This window comes from Leptodactylus fuscus, chromosome 3, assembly GCF_031893055.1.
Source record: "Leptodactylus fuscus isolate aLepFus1 chromosome 3, aLepFus1.hap2, whole genome shotgun sequence".
Classification (NCBI taxonomy): Eukaryota; Metazoa; Chordata; class Amphibia; order Anura; family Leptodactylidae; genus Leptodactylus; species Leptodactylus fuscus.
The window spans coordinates 143930391-143957638 of NC_134267.1; the positions used below are offsets into that span (position 1 = coordinate 143930391).

Genomic DNA, 27248 nt, shown 5'->3' on the forward strand with positions numbered 1-27248 from the left:
ATTGTCCTCAGGAGATCTTAAAATTGGGCAACTACAACACATGGCAAACTACACTGTTTCATTTAGTCAACACAAATGAAGTCAAATTGGAAAAGTCGTGTGTGCAAGAACGAAGTCCAGCCCATAAATCACCATTAGCTGCAATAACTGGAAGTCATCATTTTCTGTATGACTTTGTCAGTCTCTCACATTGTTTTGAAGGAATTTTAGCCCACAAAGTTTCTTCAGTTCTCTGAAGGTTGACGTGCATTGGCTTATGCACAGCTTTCTTAAGGTCCACTAAATAAATTTCAATTTGGTTTAGGTCAGGACTTTAACTGGGACAGTTTTAACGGATAGATGTCCTCACATTTGACTATACAATACCAAGGCTGTGGATACTGACTCTGGCTTCAAAATAAAATGCTTCAAATTCTAGTCTATAATTAGCAATATTGTATGATTAATTAGATGCATAGTTTGTTGCACGTTTACGTCATAGGAATTCAGACGGTAACTGTTTTACGTGAATGGCTGTCAGCCATTTATGAAGAAGTCAGAACAAGAGTTAGTCTGGCTGTAGAAAAGTAAAGGAGTCAGTGGTTTTGCCTACCGACTCCAAAGTCCTCTGAATGTTTTGATACAAAAAAAAAAGAGTACTAAAATTGCTATTATATTTATAGTGGGCAGATATTGTGCCTATGTAAAGAGGAATGTCATGTTGTTTTTTTTCTTCTTGTTCTTCTACAGAACCCAAGAAGAATTGAAAAGACCTGAATCTTTAAGTTTAATACAAAATAAGCAAAGACAGCCATCACCACGTACACAAACTGACAGGTAATGATATTAAGCAAAATTGACCTCTGTTAAATAAGAAGTACGTTTAGAGCCTATTGAGCCATCTGTTCATACTTAATGGAGTTTTTTAATACTATGATGCTGACCTATCCTTAGAATATGTCATTAATAGGGTGGTTTGACACCCAGTACCCCCACAGATAATCTGTTGAAGGGCATACAGTACTTTGATGAGTTCTGCTTCCTCTTCTCAGGCGATTGACATTGTTTACTAGTCACATGACGATGCTGCAGCTCTGCCCTATTCACATAACTGGTGAGATTCCATACAAGGCACCACCACTGTATAGTATTCAGCATATTAAGTATGCTGTGACTATACAGTATACTCTCTAAACAGCTGCATCGGGGGTCAGCCAGCCATAGATCAGTTATTGGCAACCTATCCTCTAAATAGGTCATCCATATCATGGTTCTGGAAAACCCCTTTTTTAAAAATTGTGTAAGAGTAACCAGACATGAAAGTGTGAACTTTAGGTTGAATTTCGTGAGTTACTGTAATAATATGCTAGAGTAGAACAAACCTGAAGTGGTCAAAGTTTATGCTAAACCTTAAACTACTGGCACACTTGTGAGTTATTTGTTTTGCTTACCTGTATAGGGTCATCATATTCCACTGTGCTTTACAGATGTTGTCAATCACTGTCTCACATGGGGCTCACAAACTACATTCCATATCATTATGGAAACCCACGCAAACACAGGGAGAACTTATATGTATATTAAGACAAAATTGGGTTTTATTGTAAGAACTTTTGTTTACTTTAGTGCTGTATATTGGTTAGAAATAACTGCCCCTTTGTTCTCAGGATTGGTGAAAATTCCCTGAATTAAATCCCAATGATCACAATTTTATGGCATATGATAGTGACCTGCCATAACTTTATATGGTAGAAATTCTCCTGTTAAGCAGAGTCTTATATGTCAGTTCTACTTACTAATTTATTACTATAACCTCAACATATTCTCTAGTAAAAATAAAATATTATGATTTTAAATACTAATAAAATATTTACGAATATTTTGTCTTTACCTTTAGATCCCAGGTAGACGCCACATATCTTCTATCCTTGGCAAATAGTTCCAACCAGGTAATATTTAGTGAAAGCATCTAGTGGTTTCTTCCTATGACCTCATCTTCTACTTTAATGCTTTGCTTTTTGTGTTTTCATGTCTGCATCTTTATTATTTTTCTTACCCTCTTAATTTCTTATTAGTAATCTCTAGAGGGTTAAAAATCAAAATATTTCTTATTTTGGGTAACATTTTTGGGTCTTTTTTTGTAGACAAAAACAGACAGATATAGAAAAGATATATTAGAAAGCACCAGGAAGGAGGCGCAACTGGCAGCACAACAGTATGATGAGGAAAGGATAAGAGACAGGCTCGCACATACAGACCCTGTAAAAGTAAGTGTTAATATGTCCTTCATAAGGATTCTAGGTGAGGTTATGAGTGGTGAGACAGTTACACGGTTTTAATGTATTCTGAATTACTTTTTCATTCCTTGAAAATGTATGCCTTGTCCTAGGAATGTGTCTTCTATCATATCGGTGGGTGGTAACCCTACCAATTCGCTGTTGAAGTAGTCTTAGTGCTCAGGCAGTTGCCACTTCCTCTTCTCAGACCATTGACATTATGTCTGTTGATCAAATGGTCATGCTGAAATGAATAGGAATGAACTTCAGTACTAAGCACAACACCATGCACTGTATGGCTCTGTACTTTCTAAGAAGTAATAAGGCTGCAGTGCTCTGAACGCTGAATCCCCCTTCAAACAGCTCATAGGTGGGGGTAACTGATATCAGACAGTCTGATACTGGTGATCTATTCTCTAAGGGTAGGTCATCCAGTTCTTAGTTCCATAAATCCCTTTTGGTGTAGGTACACTTTCTCCTTTGTTTTATCAATATATATATATATATATATATATATATATATATATATATATATCAGTTCATTGTTTTGTACAGAACATTATATTTGCATCTTATATATTGTATTCAAAGCAGTTATTCAAGAAAAAAAAAAGTTAGCCCTGAATAGTGGATAATTGATAGATCTTTGGGGTTTGGAGCACTTGGATCCCAACACAACAAAAGCAGCAGAACTTCCCTGTTGCTGTGATTCTCGTACAGTTTGTGAATTAAGGGTCAGCTTGACTACCGCTTGCTTCAGTTGTTGTTCTAGTGATCCCTGGGGTTCTTCCAGTTGGACCTGCAATGATCTAATCTGAAATTCCATTTTTCCATCATTACGCCTCCTAATGTTTAAAGAAATTCCCATAAATTGATGACACTTTTAGGTTTTGTACTTAAAATGAGCAAAAACTATATAAATTTGATATTGCTGTAATCATCCTGACCCACAAAATAAAGCCATTGTGTCATTTTTACCACCTAGTGAATGATATGAAAAGAATCTCAATATAAGGTGTTGGAATTTCTTTTGTTTTTCCATTGCACCCTATAAATTTCCAGTTTCCCAGTACATTAAACACTACTATCAAATAATACAACTTGTCTTGCTGAAAAATAGACACTCCCTTAATTTTTGAAGATTGAAAAGTTATGGATCTTTTAAAGCAGTATGAAAAACAATATTGACCCTACCCTGAAGGCATTGCTATGAGCAAAGGCACCATTCTTATTTTCATCATCTTTGAGGTGACCTTGGCTGCCGTCATATTACTAACTGTTGGTATAAGTGTATACGGTTTTTGCAGTGTTTATAACAATACAGTTCTTGGGATTTTCCTCTTGATTGCTTGTAGACATTCTTGTCATACCTTAGCTAGCTGTGCAGTATGTGGCAGCTCCCTTATGTGTCACTTCACTGTTGTCAGTATTTTTGTCTCTGCTAGTGTTAATCTGACAAGTCTGTTCATTGTTTGCATGAATAAGAATAAAATAAGCTTCTGCACATTCCATCCTTGCTGCTGAGAATATTTCTGCATTTATTCTCTGCATACCACTGCATAGTTAGACTTTGATGGCTTGCTTTTCATTTCAGTAATAACATAATTTTTCCTTGTCTAGCTGAAAGCATTGAGTCCAGAGAAGCAGAGCCCGCTGGACAGTGAGGTGAGGATGTATGCTTGAGATTCCGCTGACCGCTTTTTACTATTACAGGATGCCATATTTTCTGAAAAACTACTCATGATTTTATTTCTGGAATGATTGCAAAGCCTTGCTTTTTAAGTTGTAAACATGGAAATATATCATTTCGATAATAATAATATAAAATATATTTTTTGATTTAGCAAATTGTCCTTTTGTACAACCTATGTATCGGTAATATATTCCATTTTAAATTGTTCCTCACTCTCGATACTTCAGTTACTTGTTATGATGCCCCCTGGTGTTGGCACTTTCAGTGATTTGTATTTGCTGGCTGCTTGGACTGAATTTTTGATTGTAAAAAAAATCTTGGCGTGTATTATGGAAATATTCAGTCCTAAAAACATGTACTCTAAAGACATCCCATATCCACCGGACTGCGCCACTTGGAGAATTCGTGCCTAATTTCATTTTAAACTGGGTTGTGTGAATTGCACCTTATTTGTTATAAAATATTAAAATCCGAATCTATAAGCGTCTTGGATGACTGTTCACATCATGTGGTATCCTCTCACAACCTAGTATGTATATTTTCTATTTTTTCAATATGTCTGTAGGCATCAAGTAGTTTTTATCTGTTCATATTATAGCGATAATAAGAATATCCCTTCGTATGGTTAGAAGCTCTAATATTACTGGTAGCCATGACAATAGATTGATGTTTCCGTGGGTAACTGACATTTATAATCTGTAGTATATTACTGCCAAAATCACTGCGTTATATTGAAACACTTTCTTCATTTAGTCATAGAATAGTGTTATAGTAGTGTATAGTATATAGTGTTTTTACTGAAGGGAGAATAAAGAGAAAAAGCCCTAATAAAGTCTAAGAACTATCAAAGTACACATTTTCACTCAACTAAATGTCCACTAATACCTATGAAATATGTAACAAATAATTTCCATCGCCATCCATTGTTTGGTATGACAACATTCTCTAGATTAATATGTTTTCTGTATTTGTTTCTTTTGTGTCCATGGCTACTTCTGCGTCACTGCCACCTTTAACCTGATAGTCATTGCATTCAGTAACTATTCACGCATTAATATTGCTAGTACATATATGAAAGAGAGTCAGGACATGTTACACACAGAACTGGGCTTGGGTTTGATGGTTCACTGTGTGGCAACTTCTACTGCCGTACCATATAGTGCCCACATAATAATGTCATATTGTGTCTGTGTGTAAAATATGGCTGTTTATTTGCAGATTTACCACAATTCTTTTAAGTTGTAACCTTTGAGTACCAAAGCTTTCGGGGCCTTTTCTGCCCCTGTCAGAAGGAAAGGGTAATATGCCCTGTGTAGCCACAAAGGTTGCCCATCACAGAGGCCATACTGTACTTTTATTAGTGTAAATGAAATTTGCATGTCTGTTACAAGAAGGACACGTGAGTGATGTGGTAAGAGATATGACAGACAGACTTGGCATTCTCATCTGATGCTGATTCTGTTTCTTTACAGTTGTCATAGGAGGTGCCATTTTTCACTCAGTATCCCAACCATTTATCAAAAACAAATCTGCTTCTGTCCATTTTTATCACCATCTGGTATCTGAACATTTGCATTTTCTTTTTCTTTTGAGTTTGTGTGTTTTTTGACATTGCTCCATCTCTCCCTGCCTCCATCTCAGTGTTCCCTTCCATCCAGACGCTCCCAGCATACAGATGATAGTGCCCTCTTAGTGGTAAGAACCCTGCATGGATTGATCTGGCACCTTAAGCATGTCATAAATCCTGTAGAATCACTAGAAGATGCATGTCTACAGCATAAACCAGGACAGTTCCTGCATAGATGTGAAGCGAAGATTTCTGTTAGTTTGCAGCATTTTTTCACATTTGCTTAAGGAATGTGAAACTGAAAGCTTTGCATGGTGTACTGGGTTATACTAATGTAATTTTGCTGTGTAGTTTTTATTTTAGTTTAATCACAATTTACTGCTCAAGAAGTAGCATATAACTCGCCTGCTTGAGCTGTCCAGTGTATATTTGGAAATGCTGCATCCTAAAAAAAAAAAAAAAAAAAAAAAAAAAAAAGATATGTCAGTGGATGAATATCTTGTATGACTGCCTCATAGAGGTGCTCTGTATGCATATTCATAAGTGCTAATTGATATATGACGAATATATTATTGCAGAGTCCTGGTTTCTGCTGTTAGGTTATGGATGATTCAGCTCAATTGTTGCTATACTTTAAATAGTAAACTACTCTCATTATGTTGGGTTAGCATTCACCTATAGTGTAGTTTATCTCCCTCAGTACTCAAGTAGAAATGTCTCTGAAACATTGAAAGCCGAACAAGAATGGAATCTGGTTTAGTTGCCGCTCTCCTTATGACTGTTTTGCTTTTCACATGATGCAAGAAATGACCTATAATATATTTTTGTCACCATTTTTATTTTATCTTTGCAAAATTCCTTGTTGAATACTTCCAGTGTCACAACAAGTAATACAGATGTCAAATGAACATATCTAAACAAATATTTCCATCTCTTGACTTGTATGGCATATCCGCAGGATGTACCATAGATACTGGTTTGAACTCAGGTTCTCATAACCACTGCCGCTGCAGCGGTGGCCATGCCTGTCATGCTCACTAGAAAGTGCAGTGTGTGGAACTGTTTGTTTTTCACAGGTTAAATGGTGAAAATGTTTTTTTTTTTTTCTAAATATTTAATTTTATTAATCTATCCAAATAAAATAAATTCAGGCCAAAATAGCGGTTTCTACTGCCCACCATTGAAAATTATACATGAGTTTTCCTTTACAATGGCAAACAAGTATCTGCCAAAAACGTGCTCTGGCAGGTTAAAAATGGGGGGGGGGGGGGGTGATTCTGAGCTCTGACACTGGCTGCCTCTGAATAGAGCTCTGAATTACACAGACCAAATGCAGACAGTACAGAACTTAAATAGCAGGCACCAAAACTAACTGCGCTTGTTGCTCAGGAAAAGTGGAGAGAATTCCAACTGTGCTGAAACGGTAGCAGAGCCTATTAATAGATGCTAAAAACTGGAATTGGTGGAGGTGGTGAAAGGTCCTCTTTAAGACAGTCATTTGCAATCTTATCTGTATATGGCCTGTTCTGTTTGAGAATTAATATATTTGCTGACTGCCACTGTTCCTTCCCGGTCAGAAGGAGGGAGAGCACCACAGTGCTGAGACTCCAACTAAACAACATCTTTATTTTCACTTTCCTAAAAGTAGTCAAAGTTTAAACAGCTCCATGGCCTGAGATTCAGTCTGTGCAGGAAAGGAAGTTGATTGATGGATAAGTTGATTGTCTTTGCTACTTCCTTGCCACACAACCTACAGTAATACTTTTCTTCTCTTGGATACGTCCAGACACTGCAGTTGGTTGTGGTCTTACATACAGAATCGGCTTTCACTGACCTTATTTGTATGTGAGGAATTTGATTTTTTTGCTCTTGGTATTCCCCCATTAGCAAAGCTTGAATAATAAATAGAAAATAGCTAACACTTTTACATTGTGCTTGATTTAAAGGAAATATGTCATGACAAAATGAATATTAAGTTTTATATTAAATTTTTATATTTTGGTGATTTCTGTTATGTTCACTACATTTTCGAACAAATCTAAAAATCCTGCAGTTCCTATTACCTGAGCTCATCCTCCGGAAAAAGGAAGAGGCTGACCCATGGTCCACAGACACAGTAGTCTGGAGTAGACACTATTGACTTTTATGGGAGAGTTTTCTAGACCTGCTGTGTGCCCAGTGCAGAGAGTAGATAAGCTGTGAAATAGTCTATTGTTCCTGGGGGATTCTGTGCCTTATCTACATATACATGAGCACTCTGATCATCACTGTGCTCAGAAGGGAGGTAACTGCTGCAAAGAAATCTCTTACAGAAAACAGGCACATTATATGCTTCTACTTAAGAGGTCGATGTAGATCGAGTCATATGTCACTATTGCCAAAAAAGGATTAATATAGAAGACTTTTGAAGTAGGTTTAAATGAAGATGTTATTACATATCACAAGGGATAACCTAGAAGAGAAGATCAAAGGAAAGGTGGGCAAGATTCCAGCAACTATCAGCCAGCTAGGGATTATGAGCTTTTGTGGCACAGAAAAGCAGGGCATTTCTATTTCAGCAGATTTGTTTGAGGAAGAAACTGACGGTATTACTAATAACTGAGTGTGAGGATGTGGCTGTTTACATTTGTTAACTACACAAGTTATTAGAGATATTGCTTTACAGTACCCTGTTGTTGCCCCTAACCTCTTACATTGAAGGGATTATCCAGTTTTTAAAATGAATTGCCTATACTCAGGATGAAGGTGCACATATCTCCTCAGATAATCAGTATCGAGGCAGCTCTGGAGAGCCGCGTTGCTCACTTACTGAACAAGCTATAGTGGCGAGTGTAGGTACTGCAGCATTTGCCCCATAGACTTCAATGAGGCAGCGCCGCAGTACCTACACTCACTGCTATACAATGTATAGACAGCGCATCTGTCAGTGAACAGCGCAGCTCACCCAAATGGCCTTGGTAGTGGTCGTTTTTTGTTTGTTTTTTTTGTTTTTTTTTGGGGGGGGGTCATTTTTATAGAAGAAAATAAAGCAAAATGACATTCATTTGTATCTTGTGTGGTAATGTGTCAATAAATCTCATAATGCATGCTTGATGATGGTGAGTAAAAAAAAAAAAAAAAAAAAAATCTTGGGGCCTTGCTGCATTGAATACCACATTTTTTTTCTGAAACTGTATATGGTTTTGAAAAAAAAAACAAAAAAAAAACCCTACACTTACAAAGAAAGGTTGTGTCTGCTGGAACACCAAAAATACCCACCTCATTATGGAATTAATATGCACTGCAGAGGCCTGAATTTAAAGCGACGTATTTAAATTGTTTACATCAGGTGTCGGCAACACCCAACAAGGCATGCATGGTGTCTTTCTCTAGCGCAGGAGCCCGAGTCCCTGAGAGAGTGGCACTTAAAGACTAGCTTGTCCAGCAGTTTTGTTCGGACCAAACCGAAGAGAGGTAATCGAACATAAAAAACATTACTCGCTGCTCCGGTGTGACTCCCTGTTCTCTTCAGCATTTCTGCCTGACATCGAGACCACTGATAGGTCCTCGGAGGTTATGGCAGCGTCATGATGCATAATGATGCTGATGTGATCCTTGAGAGCCAGTCAGTGGTTGCTGACTTGAGGGAGACGCTCCAGAGCGCAGGAGTGGGAGTCAGGGCTCGTTCACATCTGTGCCAGGTCTCCGTTCATGCAGGTTTCCGTTTCCTGCACAAAACTGAGCAGGAGACGGAAACCTGCAGGACTCTTTCATACCGATTCATTTGTATGGGTTTGAAAGATGTTCGGCCGTGAGCACCGGTGACTGTTTTATGCTCTCCGCCGCTAAACCATTTTTTTTTAAAAAAAAAATCGGACACAGAGTCAGACATGCAGTACTTTGTGTCTGCTTTTAAAAAAAACGGTTTCGCGGCGGAGAGCATAAAACGCTCACCGGCGCACACGGCCGGACTCGGTCTGACACACCCGGGCGCTAGTGTGAACCTAGCGTCACTTTGTTTTTTATGTTTGATCCCCCCGCTCCTGGGCCTCTGCTTATTATTCTCTGGGGTTTGAGGAAACCCCACAGTATACTGGCTAATTAATGGTGAACACCCAAAATGTCAGGTTTGGCTAAACCTGAAATTTTTGGAAAATTTGTTGGCTTTCTATTCCACCGAGAGACATTATACCATGTGGAGTGGGCACTGTGGAACTTTGTTCTGTATAGAGTTGTATTTTTGCACAAAAAACGCAGGCATTTTTCCAATAAAAATGAATGCAAAAATGAACCATGTGAATGTAGCTTTATATTGAAGTGAAAGCACCAGTTGCATATTGTGTCACCACCCTAAGGATGCTGCCACATGGTGCTCCTGGACACATACATTTACCACTAATTGAGGGCTATACTTTTATTGCTTTTAATGGGAAAGTACAGCTGCATCCTGGGAAATGGCAGTAAATGTGTGAAGCATCTTGTGGCAGCACTTCTGTGCTATGATTTGTGGTGTATGACTTGACGTCAGCCTTACACTTATTGCTCTCCAAGTACCTAATCTTTGTTTTTTAATTTAAATTGGCACGCTGTATAGAAAAGGTAGCCTACCCCGGTGTAGAATGTTAAAAAAAAAAAAAAAAAAAAAATTCTTCTGGTGCAATTTTTCCAATTGTAATGTAACAGATACAACTATAAATGCAGCAAGATTTGTCATACTTGGATTACCAGGTATTTCCTGGTAACTGCATTGTTCCACATTTTCTCCAGTTTTTCATGTGTGTATATATTATACATATGCTTGTTTTTATTGACCATAGAAAGGCGCAGGCTGTATTGTTGCTTATTGTCTTTCATTGTGGCTTCGCTTTCTGCTCTTTACTATCTTTGCATGCACTTGGCGGCCTTTCTATGGAGGATGCAGTACAATGTGATTTGTTTTCTCCTTTTTATGGATATCTAAGATGCTTTCATGTTTTAGCTACACTATTCCTATCTTTCTTCTTCTGTCTTCTTCCTTTTGCTGCTATCAGAATGGCTTTGAGCCTCACTTTGTCTTTGAGATTGACAATAACACCAATACCATTAAAAGGAGACCAGGAAGCCACGTGCAGGTGAATACAGCATGCCACTTCTTTCTGGTGTCTTGGTTACTTTCCCTCTTCCCTTCCTGCCTTTGTGCCGGGTATAACTTCCCTGTTAAGATTCATTATAGTGTTTGGCAGCATATGTTTTCAGTAAGTATCCTGATTCCATGGAATCTATCATGGAGAGAGAAGTATTTTATGAAGACAGATTGTCCGATTTTCTTTTATCCAGGAGAGTCCTATTTGGTTAATAGACGTTACTTTAGTATTTAAGTAGAGGCATGCAGACATGAGAAAATATCCAGAGAATTATCAATCTTACGTGTAGTTCTGCTTTACTGTCATTGTACTAAGCTTTAGCTATACCATGTCCTCGACTCTAGTCAACTTTAGTTTCATCTAGTTTCCTGCATTACCTCCTATCTCCAACCTTTACTGTAGGAAGAACAGTTTTCTGGAAATGTGCTCTAGACTTGATACAAAGCATTTTAGGATTACGGGAAAGCGTTCACTTGATAAAATTGAAGTCCAGCTTTGAGTGTGAGTAGAGAAAGGAAGGCAATTTAAGTTAAGACAATTACAAGACATGTAAAGCAAATAATTCCAAAAAGTAACATACAGGATAGATGATGGTGTTACCTCATGCATGTTGGATATTTGTGTTTTGTTAATTTTCTTCCACACTTGTCATTTATTCTATTCTTTTTGTTCTTTTGACAGAGTGATGAGAGGTCATCGCTGACTCCTATATCTCCCACTTCCCAGACTGGTCAGTACTTCCTTCTCACTTGTATTTGTGGTACGACATTTCTAGGCCCTCTACCATGAAACTTGCTTTTTAGTTCACATTAATGTCCATGCTTTTAGTGAAATTTTCAGTAGCCACAAATAAATAGCAAGAACAGAAAATAACACACTTGTCAGCGGTAGATAAATGTTGACAATCTGTAGTGATAAGTCTACCTCACACTTATCTTAAACATGTTTCATTTATGCATGTGTATATGTGCAGATAGATAATGTGTGTGATATATATATATATATATATATATATATATATATATATATATATATATATATATATATATATATATAGTGTGTATATAGAGACAGATATATGGAATTTGTTTTTATTTTTTTATTTTTTTGCTGTAGTACATTTGTCCTCACCAGCATCTGTTACATCATATCGAAGCTCACCTCAGCGCCCAGAAAGCTTCTTATTCCGGGCTGCTAATCGTGAAGAAGTCAAGAGAAGTACGTGAGAGAGTGTTTGTTATATTCCCATTTGTGTAACATCAAGGTGTTTGTTTTTTTTTTACTGCTGAAGAAGCACAGGAAAACACAAAGACCCAGCGTTGTTTTGTTTTTTTGAATTCATCAGTGTATCGTACTGAATTATAATGTTTTCCTCAATGACTTCTGTCATTAACAGGTAACACACCACCACCTCCTCCTGCTACTTCTAATGGAAACTCCAGATCAGAGCACAGTTCAAAAGTTAGGCAAGAAGAATTAGAAGTCACAGAGCAACTCAGAAAGGTTTGTGATTGAATTAACAATACAGGCTTTACTACACAAAATCGTTGTTCTAATTTTGGAGAGCCAATAAGGCAGACAGCCCTGCTTTTTGTTCTGTTCAAGAAAATTTGCTTACTGCAGGTTGTATTGAATAATAGTTAATATGTAAAGTGAATATATTAATATCCAACTGAGATGCATGCCCCCCCCTCCTTCCCCCATTTTCACTTACATGTATGTTGGATAATGTGGTTAATTAATACATTCCCCCGAACATGGATGTGGCTGATCATGTGGGCTCAGAATCCAAGCCGATGCTATTACCGCAAGAGCCCAGCTGTAACTTGCAGCCCCCTAGTGGTAAAGTACTCTGGGGGGGCTCGATAGAATGTTAAATAAAAGAAAAAAAATGTGAGAGTTAAAAGAAAAAAAAAACAACAAAACTCCTTTTTCTCCTATTTAAAATGTTTCAAAAATTGAAATAAAAAACCTATAGGTATTTAGTATCACTATATCCATAACATCCTGACCTATATTATTACAATATTTCACCTGTATAAGGAATGGCAAAAAAATAAGAAATGCAAAATTGCCGTTTTTGCAACTCAAAAAATGAAATACAAAGCAGTCAAAAAGTTGCATAAATCCTAAAATGACAACAATGAAACCTTTACTTATCCCACAATAAAAGCCATAGTTCCATTGATTTAAAAAAAAAAAAAAAAGTTTAAGAATGGGTGATCCAGAAACAAATGTTTCTTTTGTGCCAAGGTAGTAAAGCATTACAAAAACACCTATATGTATTGGATATGTAGAATTGCAGTGACCCACAGAATAAATTGAAAATGGTAATATACGATAAACAGGCAAAATTTATATAGTAAGTGGTTTTCTCTTATTCGTCCCAGAAACAGTAAAAAAATAAAAATCACAAAAAAATCCTGCAAAAAAACCATGACTAAATCAGCGTAAAAATAAAAAAGTTATGGTTATTGAGGTATAACAGTGAAAAATGATGCTTCATCCTTCCCGTCACTGCACTGCCTATTCAAACGTTCCAATTTCTATTAGGATGGGAATAGGGGGTTCTGTGATCTTCCCTCTGGGATAGTGATATGGGGATTCACTTTATCAGCAGCAGTAAGCTTCCCTTTTGTTTCCAGTCATCTGCCCAACAATAACCAAGCTTGTGACCATATGATTCATGACTGACATCGGGAACCTCTATCCATTTGCTTATCTGGCACTCTTGTTGAAAGCAGGGATGGGGTGGATTGAGGGCTAACTCTGGGAAATCTACATATTGATAGCTCCAGAATAGCCCTTAAAGGGATTCTACCACTAAAACACTTTTTTTTCTAGTTACCACGTCGGAATAGCCTTTAAAAAGGCTATTCGTCTCTTACCTGTGGAAGTGCTCTCCGCCGCGCCGTTCGTTCAAAATACCGGTTAATGAGTTCTCTCGCAGCGATGGGGGCGTCCCCATCGCAGGAGCAGCGATGGGGGCGTCCCCATTGCAGCTCGAAAACTCACCGCAGCGCCGCCTCTCCGGTCTTCGGTGTCCTCCCCTTGCCTCTTCAGCGTCTGTCGGACGCCTGCGCAGTATGCTCTCTGTTCGGCGAAGATTGCCGAACGTACTGCGCATGCGCGAAAGTGCGGTGCCCGCAGTACGTTCGGCAATCTTCGTCGAACAGAGCGTACTGCGCAGGCGTCCGACAGTACGCTGAAGAAGCAAGGGGAGGACACCGAAGACCGGAGAGGCGGCGCTGCGGTGAGTTTTCGAGCTGCAATGGGGACGCCCCCATCGCTGCGAGAGAACTCATTAGCATACCGGTACAAACCGGTATTTTGAACGAACGGCGCGGCGGAGAGCACTTCCACAGGTAAGAGACGAATAGCCTTTTTAAAGGCTATTCCGACGTGGTAACTAGAAAAAAGTGTTTTAGTGGTAGAATCCCTTTAATTTCCTAGAATTGACCCAGATCGTCCCTTCTCCTCTAATAAGTATATGTATAGAGGCTCTTGATATCTTTTCTTCATCACAGTCAAAACATTAGTGCAAGGAGATCCAGAAAGCAACAGGGAAGAATGCCAATCCTACCGCTTAGTGCTAGGGATCAGGCCTTGGTGACCGTGGACAGGAGAAGGAGTCTCTCAGCTGCTGTTAATGTTACTTATGTTTGGGTGCATTAATGGGAAATTATACTTGGTGGTTGTGAGGACGGGGGGAGGTACTAAGAAGCATATTATGAGGCGGCACAATAATGGGGTGTTATACTGTATGGGGGCACTGATGTCCCATTACAACCCTTCATGGCATAATGCTCCTTCAGTGCCACCACCCACAGTGTAATACCACATTAGGAAATATTTTTTCCAAATTTTTCTTGTGCGTCTTATAGTCAAACATCTTTTTTCTGAAAACTACCATAAATTACTGGATGGGTTCAGCTGCAGTACAGGTCGGTCCTTTTCCTGATGGCAGAACGTGGTCAATGAACCTTTACTAAAAGTAGTTGAGTGCCCCTGCTGTAGACCATTAAGCTGGCCAGACTCTATAGATGGATGTCAGTGCTTGTTTGTTATTTTTAATTGTATCTTGCATTTTCTTTTGTATTCCAGGGCCATTTCTTTATTAAGTTTGAGTTACATAAAACTTTTACTCTGCATTAGTTCTGTCAATAAATCTTGGTTTTGATCTTTTTAGAATATAGAATCGCGGTTAAAAGTATCACTTCCCAATGACTTGGGAGCAGCTCTCACAGATGGGGTGGTGTTGTGTCACTTAGCCAACCACGTTCGGCCAAGGTCCGTGCCGAGCATACATGTTCCCTCACCTGCTGTTGTAAGTAGTATTGTTGTAAACTGCATACTGAACACTGTAATAGAAAAATTGACTTTTTACTGGTAACAATCATTGTCTGTCTTCAATAGCCTAAGCTCAAAATGGCAAAATGCAGAAGAAATGTTGAAAATTTCCTGGAAGCATGCAGAAAAATTGGCGTCCCTCAGGTAAGAAGCACTGCCTGTTTGTCCACTATTACAATAGTTTGAGAGCACAACAACAAAAAATTTCTATTTTGTGTGTGAACCTTTTTTGTAGCCATTTTCTTTGGTTACCTTGTCCTTTCCATAGACTCAAATTGAAATGAAATATTTTGTTAAAACAATCACTTTTTTCCCCTTGTGATGCCAACATCTTTTAATTTATTCTACCAATGCAAGTTCACTTTGAACCTACACCAGAAGATGTCTGTACACTATAATTGTGGCAATGGCAAAAACCCTTATGTGAACAGAGTTCTGTAATGTTCCCTGACAGCATTTGTTGGGGTAAGAGGGAAGGACATTTCAATATGCTCTGTGCTTTGATTTTGGAAGATTTAAACGCCTACCCTAGGTATTTAGTAGCAGCAAAGTCCTCTCACCCTGCTAAAGTAAACATGCACACTTGGCCAAGAGGTCATATATTTATGTTGGGTTCTGGAGCAGCCACCATCAGGCTGTATGGCCAGTTCTAGAATATATTGGGTAGGTGCAACAGAGCCACACATAGAAGTTTCCATGGTTTCCCAAAAGGCATTACTCCATATTTATTTATTCACTTGCTCACTGGTTTGTAGGCCGCTACAGTGTTTGGTACAAAATTGGATTAAGGTTTGCAGGATGGATTTTAGTTTGGCAATTTAAGGCTGACTTCACATGGGGTATTTTGGACCGGAATTTGACGCAGTGGCCGCCTCAGACTCGGGTCCAAAATATGGATAGCTGCGACTGGATGCCGGTGCAGTGCTTCGGCATCCAGTTGCGGCACTCCGCTCCGGATTAGGCCCAAACGAATGGGCCTAGTCGGGAGGGAGTGTCTTCAGGCGGACATTCGCGGCTGAACCGACCGCGACATTCGCCTGAAGAATGAGCACCTCGCTTCTGTTTTTCCGGGAGCTGGAACAAACCACTCCCGGAAAGAAGAACTGACCAACTCCCATTGAATTCAATGGGAGCCTTTTTTTGGTTAGGATTTTGAGGCGGACTCCTCCTCAAAATCCTTACCAAAATACCCCGTGTGAACTCGGCCTAAAGGTGCGGGCTTGTTTTAACAATATAAATAGAGTTGCTCATTACAAAGTAGAGCCAGCTTGAAGTATATGTAAACTAGCTAATATGTAATTGTGTCTGAGCCTGACCAGAACTTTATTGAAGAGTAGATATGATCAAATCTAAGAGAACATTGTTTGTTTTTGAGGGACATTTATCAGGCTCACGTTTCACTGTGTCATATTCTTCTACTCTTAACACTAGTTTTTCCATAAAGGTGGTTTCACACACACTGTCTTTTGAAACAAATGACACCACAGTTTTTAATATAGGTTTTTGAGCCATCATCAGAAGAGGTTCCTGCAGGAAGGAAAAGTCCATGACCTGTTTCCTATTCCTTCTGATTCCACCTGGTGCTTTGGTGATTGTTCACAGACAGCACCCCATTCTCATGGATGGTGTGCTGTCCATAACTGGTTAAATTTTCACATCTATGAAAAGCAGATCCATTTTTTTCCCCTCATTTTCTATATTTTGTATGTTCCTGGGTCATTGAAAATGGATGACACATGGATGTTATCCCCCCATGGACCCAGACTATCAATGCGGTGCATTAGAACCCACGGTATGCAAAAACACTTGGTTAAAGAGGACCTTTCATCAGATCGGGCACAGGCAGTTCCATATACTGCTGGAAAGCTGACAGTGCGCTGAATTCAGCGCACTATCGGCTTTCCCGATCTGTGCCCGGTGTAAAGCGCTATCGGTCCCGGTACCGTAGCGCTTTACAGTAAGAGCGTTCCTGACACTGTCAGGAACGTTCTTCTGCCCAGCAGCGCCTATTGCGCTGTGCTGTGGAGCGAGGAGGAACACCCCCTGCTCACAGTGCTCATCCATAGACGAGTATTATCAGGAAGGGAGGGGGCGTTCCTCCCCGCTCACACTGTACAGCGCGATAGGCGCTGCTGGGCAGAAGGACGTTCCTGACAGACTGTCAGGAACGCCCTTCTGACTGTAAAGAGCTACGGTACTGGGACTGATAGCGCTTTACACCGGGCACAGATCAGGAAAGCCGATCGTGTGCTGAATTCAGCGCACTGTTGGCTTTCCAGCAGTATATGGAACTGCCTGTGCCCAATCTGATGAAAGGTCCTCTTTAAACAAACACATTGAAATAAAAAGGTACGTATGACATCTGCAAAAATGCAGATACTGCAGGTATGTGAAATGTGATGTGTGAATAAGGCCTTAGCCAGGTAGTCTAAAAATGTGCCAGGATTATCACAGTGGCTGATGCTGGACACTAAATCTGGTGCATCTTTACTGTTTAGTCTTATATTATGCCAACTTTTAGTTGGCTGATTTTTGGCCAGAATTTGAGAAGCCACATGCACATGTCTTGCATGTTGGAAATTTTTAGCCCAAACCTAGCTTTGCCATGTTTTCACCAGTGTCTACGTCTTATCATAACTATAAATAAATCTGGGCCATTGTGTGTGAAACCACCACGAGACAGATATTTATGAAGAGGTAAGAACCTTAACTGCCTTTGTCTATTTTCCACCCTTCCCCTTGTCTTATTTTCTTTTGTCAGCAGGCAAGTGTCTAACTGCATGGTGGTGTTTGCATGACTGACTCTGCTTTCTGTTTTTCCCTTCCTGCTCACCCCCTCTGGACAGGACAAAGTTTGTCTCCCTTCAGATATTCTCCAGCTAAACCTCTGCAGCGTAAAGGGGACTCTGGAAAGTCTCCTCTCCTTTGGAGAAGGCTCACAAGCACCTGCTCTTTCCTCCCACCTCCTGGGCTTTGGGGTTTTCTACTGCACCCTTATGCTTCTCCTCTTCATGCTCTATCGCTGGTTTCTTACCTTCTGGACCCAGGCGTGAAGAGGCAGGGGGACTGGCTTACTAACTGTTGATGGGGTGGGTGTGTGCTTGATCCTGCAACTATGAATTCCTCAAACCTCTATCTGAAGCACATCATCAGTGTTTAACCCTTTACTGTGAAGTAATCCAGAACTGACAAACTTCATTACCCATGGATGGAAATATTACAGCCTCTATGTCTGTGAGCTACGCTACACAGCCAGCTTTAACCATCACATAGTTAATGCTACACACGTATAAAACCTAAAGATTTGCCAGTGTTACCTTTGACCAATAGCCACTCTGTATGGTCACTAGTTGATACATTTAGGAGAAAGAAATGCTGTTCACTTCATAAAAGAGCAGATGGTCAGAAGGTTTTTGGATCAGTAGCTGGTTTTTAGGGCTAGTTACACCCTTCATGTGCCTTCATGCCAGTGTTGCCAGTAGTTATTATTTCCAAGTTTGATACAACAAAAAGATTGGTTGCATTCTGAGGACACATGGGAATATCCTATACCAAAGGCTCAATAGTCTGACTGAAATAACTTATGTGATCAAATGTCATCACTACCGAACTGAAGTCTCCTTAAAGGAGCACCAAATCTAAAGTCCAAGGCTTATTAAAGGGCCCTCTATGTGGGATAAAATAATAAGGCGCTGTGTTAGTTCAGATTCATCTGGGCATTTCTATTTATTCATTACGAAGCTGGATACAGTTTACCCCACAGAGATGCTGCAGTAGAGATGTAGTCGGACTTGTCTTCCCCATAATTTACAAATGTGTCCATAAAGGCTTTATTTTCATGTGACAACGTCTTTAAAGAGGACCTTTCACCATATCTGGGCACAGGCAGTGTTATATACTGCCAGAAAGCTGACAGTGCGCTGAATTCAGCGCACTGTCGGCTTTCCCGATCTGTGCCCGGTGTAAAGAGCTTACGGCCCGGTACCGTAGCTCTTCTATGGTCAGAAGGGCGTTTCTGACCATTAGCCAGGAACGTCCTTCTGCCTCGCGGCGCCAATCGCGCTGTGCTGTGGAGCGGGGAGGAACGCCCCCTCCCGCTCCTGATAATGCTCGTCTACGGACAAGCTGTGTGAGCAGAGGGAGGGGGCGTTCCTCCCGGCTCCACAGCACAGCGCGATTGGCGCCGCGAGGCAGAAGGACGTTCCTGGCTAATGGTCAGAAACGCCCTTCTGACCATAGAAGAGCTACGGTACCGGGCCATAAGCTCTTCACACCGGGCACAGATCGGGAAAGCCGACAGTGCGCTGAATTCAGCGCACTGTCAGCTTTCTGGCAGTATATAGAACTGCCTGTGCCCAAAAGTGGTGAAAGGTCCTCTTTAAGGAATGGAGCTCAGTAGTGCTTTAGAGAAGGGTAGGTGTACAGCTTCATTACCCGTATAAGGTGTGCCTTTGTAGTTCTTCTGTAACTGACTCATGGTTAGTGATTTAGGAGGAGAGTGACTCACATGGCCGTGCTCCTTAAATTTTCCAAGTTGGGCAAAAAACTGCCCTAGTGTGGGAAACGTAATTAAAATAAAAAAACCTAGTATTTGTTAAGCTAAGTTCACACTGACGTTGCCTCTCTATTGTTCAGGTCCACCGAAGTACCACAACAAAGAGGTAGACTGTTAAAATAGTGGTAACACACGGAGTCCGTGATACCTTATTGACTATGAGCTTTGCAGCGTGTCTGCTATTTTAAAACTTAAACCTTGCAGAGTCCTCCCGCACAGATGTGAACATGGCCATTTCTGTTTACTCCTCTTCTTTTCCAGTGGCACCATTGACATGTAGCCATATGACAACTTCAGCCAGTCACTGGTCTTAATGGTATCCAGCACAAAACCACTGAGGACAGTCACTGTATAGGGCTACATCAACACTCAGCCAAGTAGACAGAAGCTGGCAGTGAACGCCAGAATGTCTGACACGGGAGTTGGGGGTAACAGAATTGTTTGTATAATGAAAAGTTATACAACTTTCTAATATACTTTGTATATCAATTCCTCATGGTTTTCTACAGCACTGCTTGCTGTCCTCCATTGTTTACTTCCAGTGAAAACAAGATATGCCTATGGTCATGTGATGGACACACCGGGGCACAGCTCGTCACAGTACAGTCATCTGCTTGGTAATGAGCTGTGCATTTATGTGCTCATCATATGACCATGAATTATATATATATTATTGTTGCATATTTACTTTCACTGGCTTTTTTCCCCCATGAATTAGAGGAGCTTTGCATCTTTTGTCTGACGATGGTTGTCAGCCATTTATGGAGGAGCATCGAGCTGTGGAAAAATAGAGAAGTTAGTGCTTTACTGACTCCACAACCCTGGCTGCAAAATAAATAAGCAATGCTTATTACATTTATTCTATTCCTGGCCAATTTTTGGCTAACTCAGAAAACCCCTATAGGCTAAGGCCCCATGTAGTGGAATGCAGCAAAAAAAAAGCTGTGGGGAAAAAACTCTCCGGAAACTCAAGTATTTTTTCCCTGGAATGTTTTCCTATGTGGACCTTCTTTTCCTATTACACAATACAGAAACCTCCATTGTTTCTTCAGATATACTTGACATGCTGCAATTTTTGAAAATGCAGCTTTTTCACTGCAGATTTTTTCCTGCAATGTGTAGATGGAATTAACCAGAAATCCATCTACTTTGCAGGTAGAGTAAAATGCAGCGGTTTTTGACACTGTCTTTTGGGCCCAAGTTTAACTATATTTTTGGTTAGGTGGTACTTGTAGATTTCCATACAGAGGAATTCAGTAAAAATCTAATGCAAAATCCAAATGCCCTTTGATCTCTCCTACCTGGGTTATCGCACAGATCGGAGCTTAGGCATTCTGAACCTTTATTTCTCTCAGGGATTAGCCAAAGGTGACAACAGCCATTTATTTTCCCCTCACTAGTGATAAAACTTGCATGCTCATTCATGATGAACGTCCATGTTTATTGGTAGTGTGAGGAAACATATTATTAATAAGATCTTAAGATGATGTGGCAGACCTCTGCATGTGGATCTGAGTTTACAAATACACTAGTGGCTGACCAATCTATATGTTAGCCTAATGCCTGTTAATACTGTAGCATAACCTCCATGCAGCTTATCTCAGATGTGTGTGGTGTGCTGTGCCTAATGTTTTTGCAGTGAAGGTTTCTAATAGAAGAGTGTCGCTTCAGATTTTATACTACTTTTACTGAGCACTTATTGTCTTAATGGGCCTTTGTGGCACTGGAGCCAAAGTAGCACCTCAATGGATTTCACAACGTCAGCTTGTATGTGAGATACATATAATAACTAATGCTTGTTCCTCTGAAATACTGAGCTGTATATGTATACCTAAAGCAATAGAAACTACTTATACATTAGGCCAAATATTACCTGGATTTATGCATCACCCTTACCTCAGCTGAGGATTGATGTCAAGCACAATGTTGCTGTATTATTTTATGCAGATTTCCAAACACAAAGCCATGCAACTCAAAAACTATATAGCAACAGACAAGTATTCCAATGACAAGGCAGACATAACCAAGGACAGGTTTACATGTTGTAAATCAGTAGTGGTAACCATTGCCATTGTGATTAAAATGAATGTGATATGTTAAAGGGGTTTTCTGGAATTATTTTTTTTTTATTTAGTCCTTTACTTTGAAACCTATAAGGGATTTCTAGTAGAATGTTTATTTAAAAAAAAAAAATGGTTTCCTTCCACCCATATGGCATCCACTCAACTGAGGCCGGCGTCTTGCCGCTTAACGCCCTGCGCACCGGCCGCTCCCATTCATTCCTATGGGAGCGTGCTAATATAAACTACTGTTTTGAATAGTACTCGCTCATCTCTACGGAGATCATCTCCTGCTGATATGGGGGTCTTCTTGTTTTTTATATATATATATATATATATATATATATATATATATATATATATATATATATATATATATATATATATATCTCCTGTTTTTGGTGTTATTTGATTAGAAGGGCTAAATAAATTATGAGCACCCCCTTTAACATGTACTAAAGGCACATTCATGATGAGCAGACTGCAGAATTGTAGCATGTAAACCTGGATTCATTTTGCTTGTTTGTGGAAGCAATTTCATTTGCTTCGGTTACAAGGACAGATCAGGCCATATGGTTTTGAGAAATATGTTTTTCCGCAGCAGTAGCTTTTTGAGAGGTTTATTGTAACACTAACCAAGAGAGACAAAGTTGCAAGGCTTGTGTGCCTTACTCCTGTTAACAGAATAAATGCTGCATTAGAGTTCTGTGGGTAACTTGAGAACTGAAGACTTAGGCTGGGTTTACACTGACACTATCACAACATTGTGTAATAACATTAGAAATATAGTGATAATAGCAAGTTAGCTTGCAACTGTTTGCCCATCTGATACTCTGGTGTGACTGATGTATAGTACTGCAGACTGTTACAACAAGTGGGAATGCAGAGCATTGATGTTATAATGACTTCTTCTGCTCCTCCTTATCAATTGCACTTTGTTTTTTGCTGAATTTTGTAAATAAATTTTGCTACTGATGTAAGTGTGTCTTTCCTGTATTTCCTGCTTTCTTTTCCCTGGATTTCAAAAATGTTACCTTTTCCTTTCATCTTTTCAAACACTTCCATGTACCTGTACCTCTTGGATATTATTGATCTCCTATCACATTAGTGGGTAGAGATTTTCCCATCAACATAAACTTCTGTAATTAATCTCCCTGATATTGACACTGATCACCATCATTATTTTGTGCATAGTTATTTTTTTTTTTTTTCTAAATTTTTGTTTTTTTTACCCTTCTGTTTTCCTCCCTCTCCTGTACCCCCTTCCTAATACTTTGATGTCCAGGATCGTCTGTGTCTGCCTCCCCACATCCTTGAAGAAACCGGATTAGTGGAAGTAGCAGGAACAGTGCAGGCCTTGCTGGATCTTGCACCACCAAAACCTTTATCCCCCACCAGTGTCTGAATGTTACCCACTGGCTCCTCATGCTGTGTGCTACTTCTGCATCCTGCTTTTCACTAAAGAGGCCCGCAGATAACAAGTACATAAGGGACTTTACACGCACATGCTTCGGTTTTATTCACAAAAGGTTTTAATTGAATTTTAGAATTTATTACCTACTTAATGTTCTCCACTCAGTATCAATGTTATAAGCACTTTCCAAAACAATTATACAATTAAGATCATGCCCAAGCAATGAATGGGCTATAATGACATTAAGAAGTGCAATATTTAACTTCTTTGTACATGACTGACATCATTGAATCCAGAGAGGAAGCCATTCTAAAGCTCTGCAAAGGAACAAGTTATTTATTTTACTTTCCTTGTACCCACCTGTGGTGAGGTCCTTATATTGTTCATCGCAATGGAAGGAAATCTGCAGTGGGCCTGAGGAATTCCTTGAACAGTTGCAAGGACAATCTAAGGCACGCAGTGTGCACCAAGTGTTTGCAGTTAAGATGCTGAGAATATCAAGGTAATAAAGCAAAGCACCATTATGCACTTCTGTGGAAGCCTGGCACCAGAAGATTACTGACTAATAGAAATGAATGAAATCCACTATGCACAAAATATTCCTTGGTTTTAACTGCAGATGTTAAATATGTAAATGACATATAAACGGACTCCTAAAGTTACTAAGCCTTTCCCTGTATGGACACATTGACCTGGTGATCTTGGAATTTAAAATTTTTGTGTTTTTATTTTTTATTTATGCTTTTATTTATTTTGTTTTTAAGCTTTGCTAGTTCCAGTCTTTGGTCACAGTGAACAAATTAACAGGAAAGGGAGCGATTTAGCCAATACTTGGCTTTAGGAGTAATCTTGTAAATAACGAATACATGTTGCACAATCTGGGGTTGCTTTGTAGGAGACTGATGCAATCCAGAAAGCCAGGTAAACCAAATGGCCATGTCGCATCTGATTTAACCATACATCTAATAAAACGAATGTCTGTTTAGCTCTATCGAGCACTAGGATCTAGCTATTCACAAGAACGATACAAAGATCGGTTAGCAGCTGAATACTGTCCAACCACATTCGGCCATGGAAATAAAAATTCACCTTTCTAATACTGAGCTTATATAAAATTGACGCCCTGTTTATAAAGTCATTTGTAATTTCCCCTTGTAGACTTTTACACGCATGGTTTACAAACATGATGTACGTTTTCAAAGGGAATTTACAGTTTGTGTTGTATATAGCCCAAACTCTTCTACCATTCCATGTAAAAGAAAATCATATATATATATATATATATATATATATATATATATATATATATATATATATATATATATATATATATTTTACTGGTAAGTCCTTTTATTCATGCAGCCCCTGACTTTCATGAATTGGCACAACTTATGATTCCGCAATGGGACAAGGTGTTTTGGCTATATATAATTGGGAAGCCTAATAAAAGGGAATGGAAAACCCCCCCCCCACCCCCCACCCCCCCAAAAAAAAGTGTCTTCATTTATTTTGTTTGAAGCTTTTAAATTCCCCTGTCCAATGTTCATCTCAGACGGTATAATGTTCCCTATTTAAGATTTGAGCATGTTTTTCCGGATTAATATCTTGGAATTCATTAATGTGTTTTTATAATAAAAAAAAAAAATACAGCTCATTAGAAAACATTGATGTATACGGTTCTGTGAATGAGGCCATGTCTCTGACATTGAGGGAAACTAGTTATGTTTACCCACTTGAAACTACAAGGAGTGATTTAAAGGGATAAAGAACCAAGAAAATGCACAAAAAATGAAATCCCTTTATTCCTTCATCTTCTTCTTTCCCTTGGTCCTGGTTTAATGTTATTACATTTAAGATAAGCCATTGATGTCTTAGCCATGTCCAGTCTCCTTCTCCTAGTCTTGTGACAGGCTTTAAGACAACTTAAACAGATTTTTTTTTTTTTTTTTTTTATATAAAGAACATGGCCTCATGGTTTTCTCTGATTTCTCTCTTATAGGGGCACTGACAGATTATATCTTTATCTTGACTTTATAGTATATCATCCCAGATGACCCTTGGTTATTACAGAGTACACACTTAAAGTAACTGTTGGTACATAATTCTGATATCCATACTCCTTGCAGGGTTATCAAGTGTGTATAATAGACTGTCTTATTTTTACGGTTAACTGGTATTTTATGTAAATTTCTACCATAATTTTTACACAGATGAAATACAATTGTGTACCTGAAATGGGTTTGATAACTTGTGTATATATAATTTTTTTGCATATTACACCTGTGTACTACACCCTTTATCTGACTGCATTTATTTTACAATATTTTTAGACCTTGTAAATGATTTCAAATACTGATGCTTTGTCTGCAGATTTTACTATATTGATATGCTAAATGTTGGTCTTAGATATAACTGTAAAACAGATTAGATTTATTGGAAATAGGTTGATGTAATATATTTTTGTCAAATTGGTTTCCTTTGTAAAAATGTTTAAAGACAAAAATACAAGTTAATCCCCAATTTTGAGTGTTAAACAAAGGCTGTTTATTGTGGCAGTTGTGAATTTCCCTACCTGCTGCGTACTTATTGATGTTCTTTTACCAAATCCAGGATGAACAACGCTACCTAACAAAGTAGTTTGAGCCCTACATGTTTTGTTAATTCGTAGATGTCAGTCCTCATTTAGATGGCGCCCTACAGGTGCTGCACTATAGTATGGGGCTGCCCGTGCTCTCATGTAAGTACAAGCACTCATTGAGAAGTGGCTCTTCCTCATTACTGGTTACAAAGTTATTCAGGTTACCGCTTGGCCAGGAATAAGAGAACACCTCTTCATATAGTGACTGGCGTGGAGTGTGGCTCCTGTGCTGCATGGTACATTGTGGTGCAGCACCCTGAGGCTGCCCTTACACAAACAGTTCTTGTCACGTGTATTCTGATGTAGTTTTGAAGCCAAAACCAGAAGCGTATCTTAAAGGGAGAGAATGTGTAAGACTTGGACTATTCACATGAACATTAAAACAGTCGCGTCTTATGGGGTGTTCACATTACGTCAGCAGTGTCCTTGGCTATTGTCCGTTACAAGATTTTAGCAACAGACACTAGCTGAATCTTAGAAATTTCCATTCATTTAAATGAGATTTTATCTTGTGTCCATTTACACCCAAATCCATTTTTTTTTCCAGCGCACAAAAAAATCCTACATGCAGGACCTTTCTGTCCGTTAGAGAAAAAAAAAAGAACTGCAAGTGTCCGTTATTTTTCTAACATTGAAGTTTATGACCAACGGACTTATAACGGACAGTAAGTGATAGCCAGTATATGGAGGGGTCTGTGAAAACAGACAACAGATTGTCAAAATGATGCTCATGTCAATAGCCCCCATTCACTTGAATGTAATGCTGTCTGGATGTCACAAGGTCATTATATACTGTTATGTGACTATAGCTTTAAGGACAGGTGGTGCCTCCCTTCTTCTTGTGTTTTAAGTCCAATCCTGGTTTTAGATTCAGACCTGCAAATGGCATTCTGTTCTGTCCTACCATAGAGTCCACAATTTGAGACGCTTATCTGGGTCTAACCATTACCGGAAAGCAAATGTTCCGCAATATTAACATGTGAAAGTGGCTTCCCTGTATGAAGCAATATATTTGCCCTTCCCCCACAGTTACATGCCATATTACTTCCATCAACACCAAGTCACAATGCCAGTAGTACAGAAGGAGACAGCAGCAGCCAACAGTTTTGCACTTGTAAACAGAGACTGGTACGCCTGAAACTTTACATGTAATGCTTGATATGTTGGGTTGTCCAGGCCTCTGTCTAGCCACTCGCCATTCTGACTAATAGATGAGATTCTGACTTAGAGACCCCTTTATAAAACCAGAATGACACAATTTGGTATTGGAAAGTGACTTTTCTAAACCAGACAATGTCTTTAAGTAACTGATCAAAACATTTAGTTAACATTATACATTTTTATAATGTATTTTATGTGCACGTATTAAATAGGGCCAGAGAAAATACTGGATCCATGCAGTTACGCCACTGAACTGTACTCTGAATAACTCTTTACAATCTCATCTATATTAAAACTAAAATAAAAAGTAAAGTGGCATAGTATACCTTACAAAAATAAGATATGCACCATTTTTAATCTTGTTTTGTGAAATGTTAGGCACACTATAGGATATATTGGAAAAATATGCAAATCTGTCTTCCAAGATGTAAATAGGAAAGCAGTGCCTCGGTT

At 39.2% G+C, this 27248-nt stretch overlaps 1 protein-coding gene across 1 annotated transcript in view; it reads left to right on the forward strand.

The window, feature by feature from the left end:
• LRCH3 (leucine rich repeats and calponin homology domain containing 3) overlaps positions 1-18818 on the forward strand; it is an 80525-nt gene extending 61707 nt beyond the window's left edge. The window contains exons 11-22 of the mRNA XM_075268470.1: positions 730-816; positions 1877-1928; positions 2124-2246; positions 3876-3920; positions 5590-5643; positions 10525-10605; positions 11299-11347; positions 11734-11835; positions 12014-12120; positions 14807-14944; positions 15034-15111; positions 17814-18818. Coding sequence (XP_075124571.1) covers positions 730-816; positions 1877-1928; positions 2124-2246; positions 3876-3920; positions 5590-5643; positions 10525-10605; positions 11299-11347; positions 11734-11835; positions 12014-12120; positions 14807-14944; positions 15034-15111; positions 17814-18020 — 1123 coding nt within the window. The 3' untranslated portion in view covers positions 18021-18818. The remainder of the gene's footprint in view (positions 1-729; positions 817-1876; positions 1929-2123; positions 2247-3875; positions 3921-5589; positions 5644-10524; positions 10606-11298; positions 11348-11733; positions 11836-12013; positions 12121-14806; positions 14945-15033; positions 15112-17813) is intronic.
• Positions 18819-27248: the final 8430 nt, after the last annotated feature.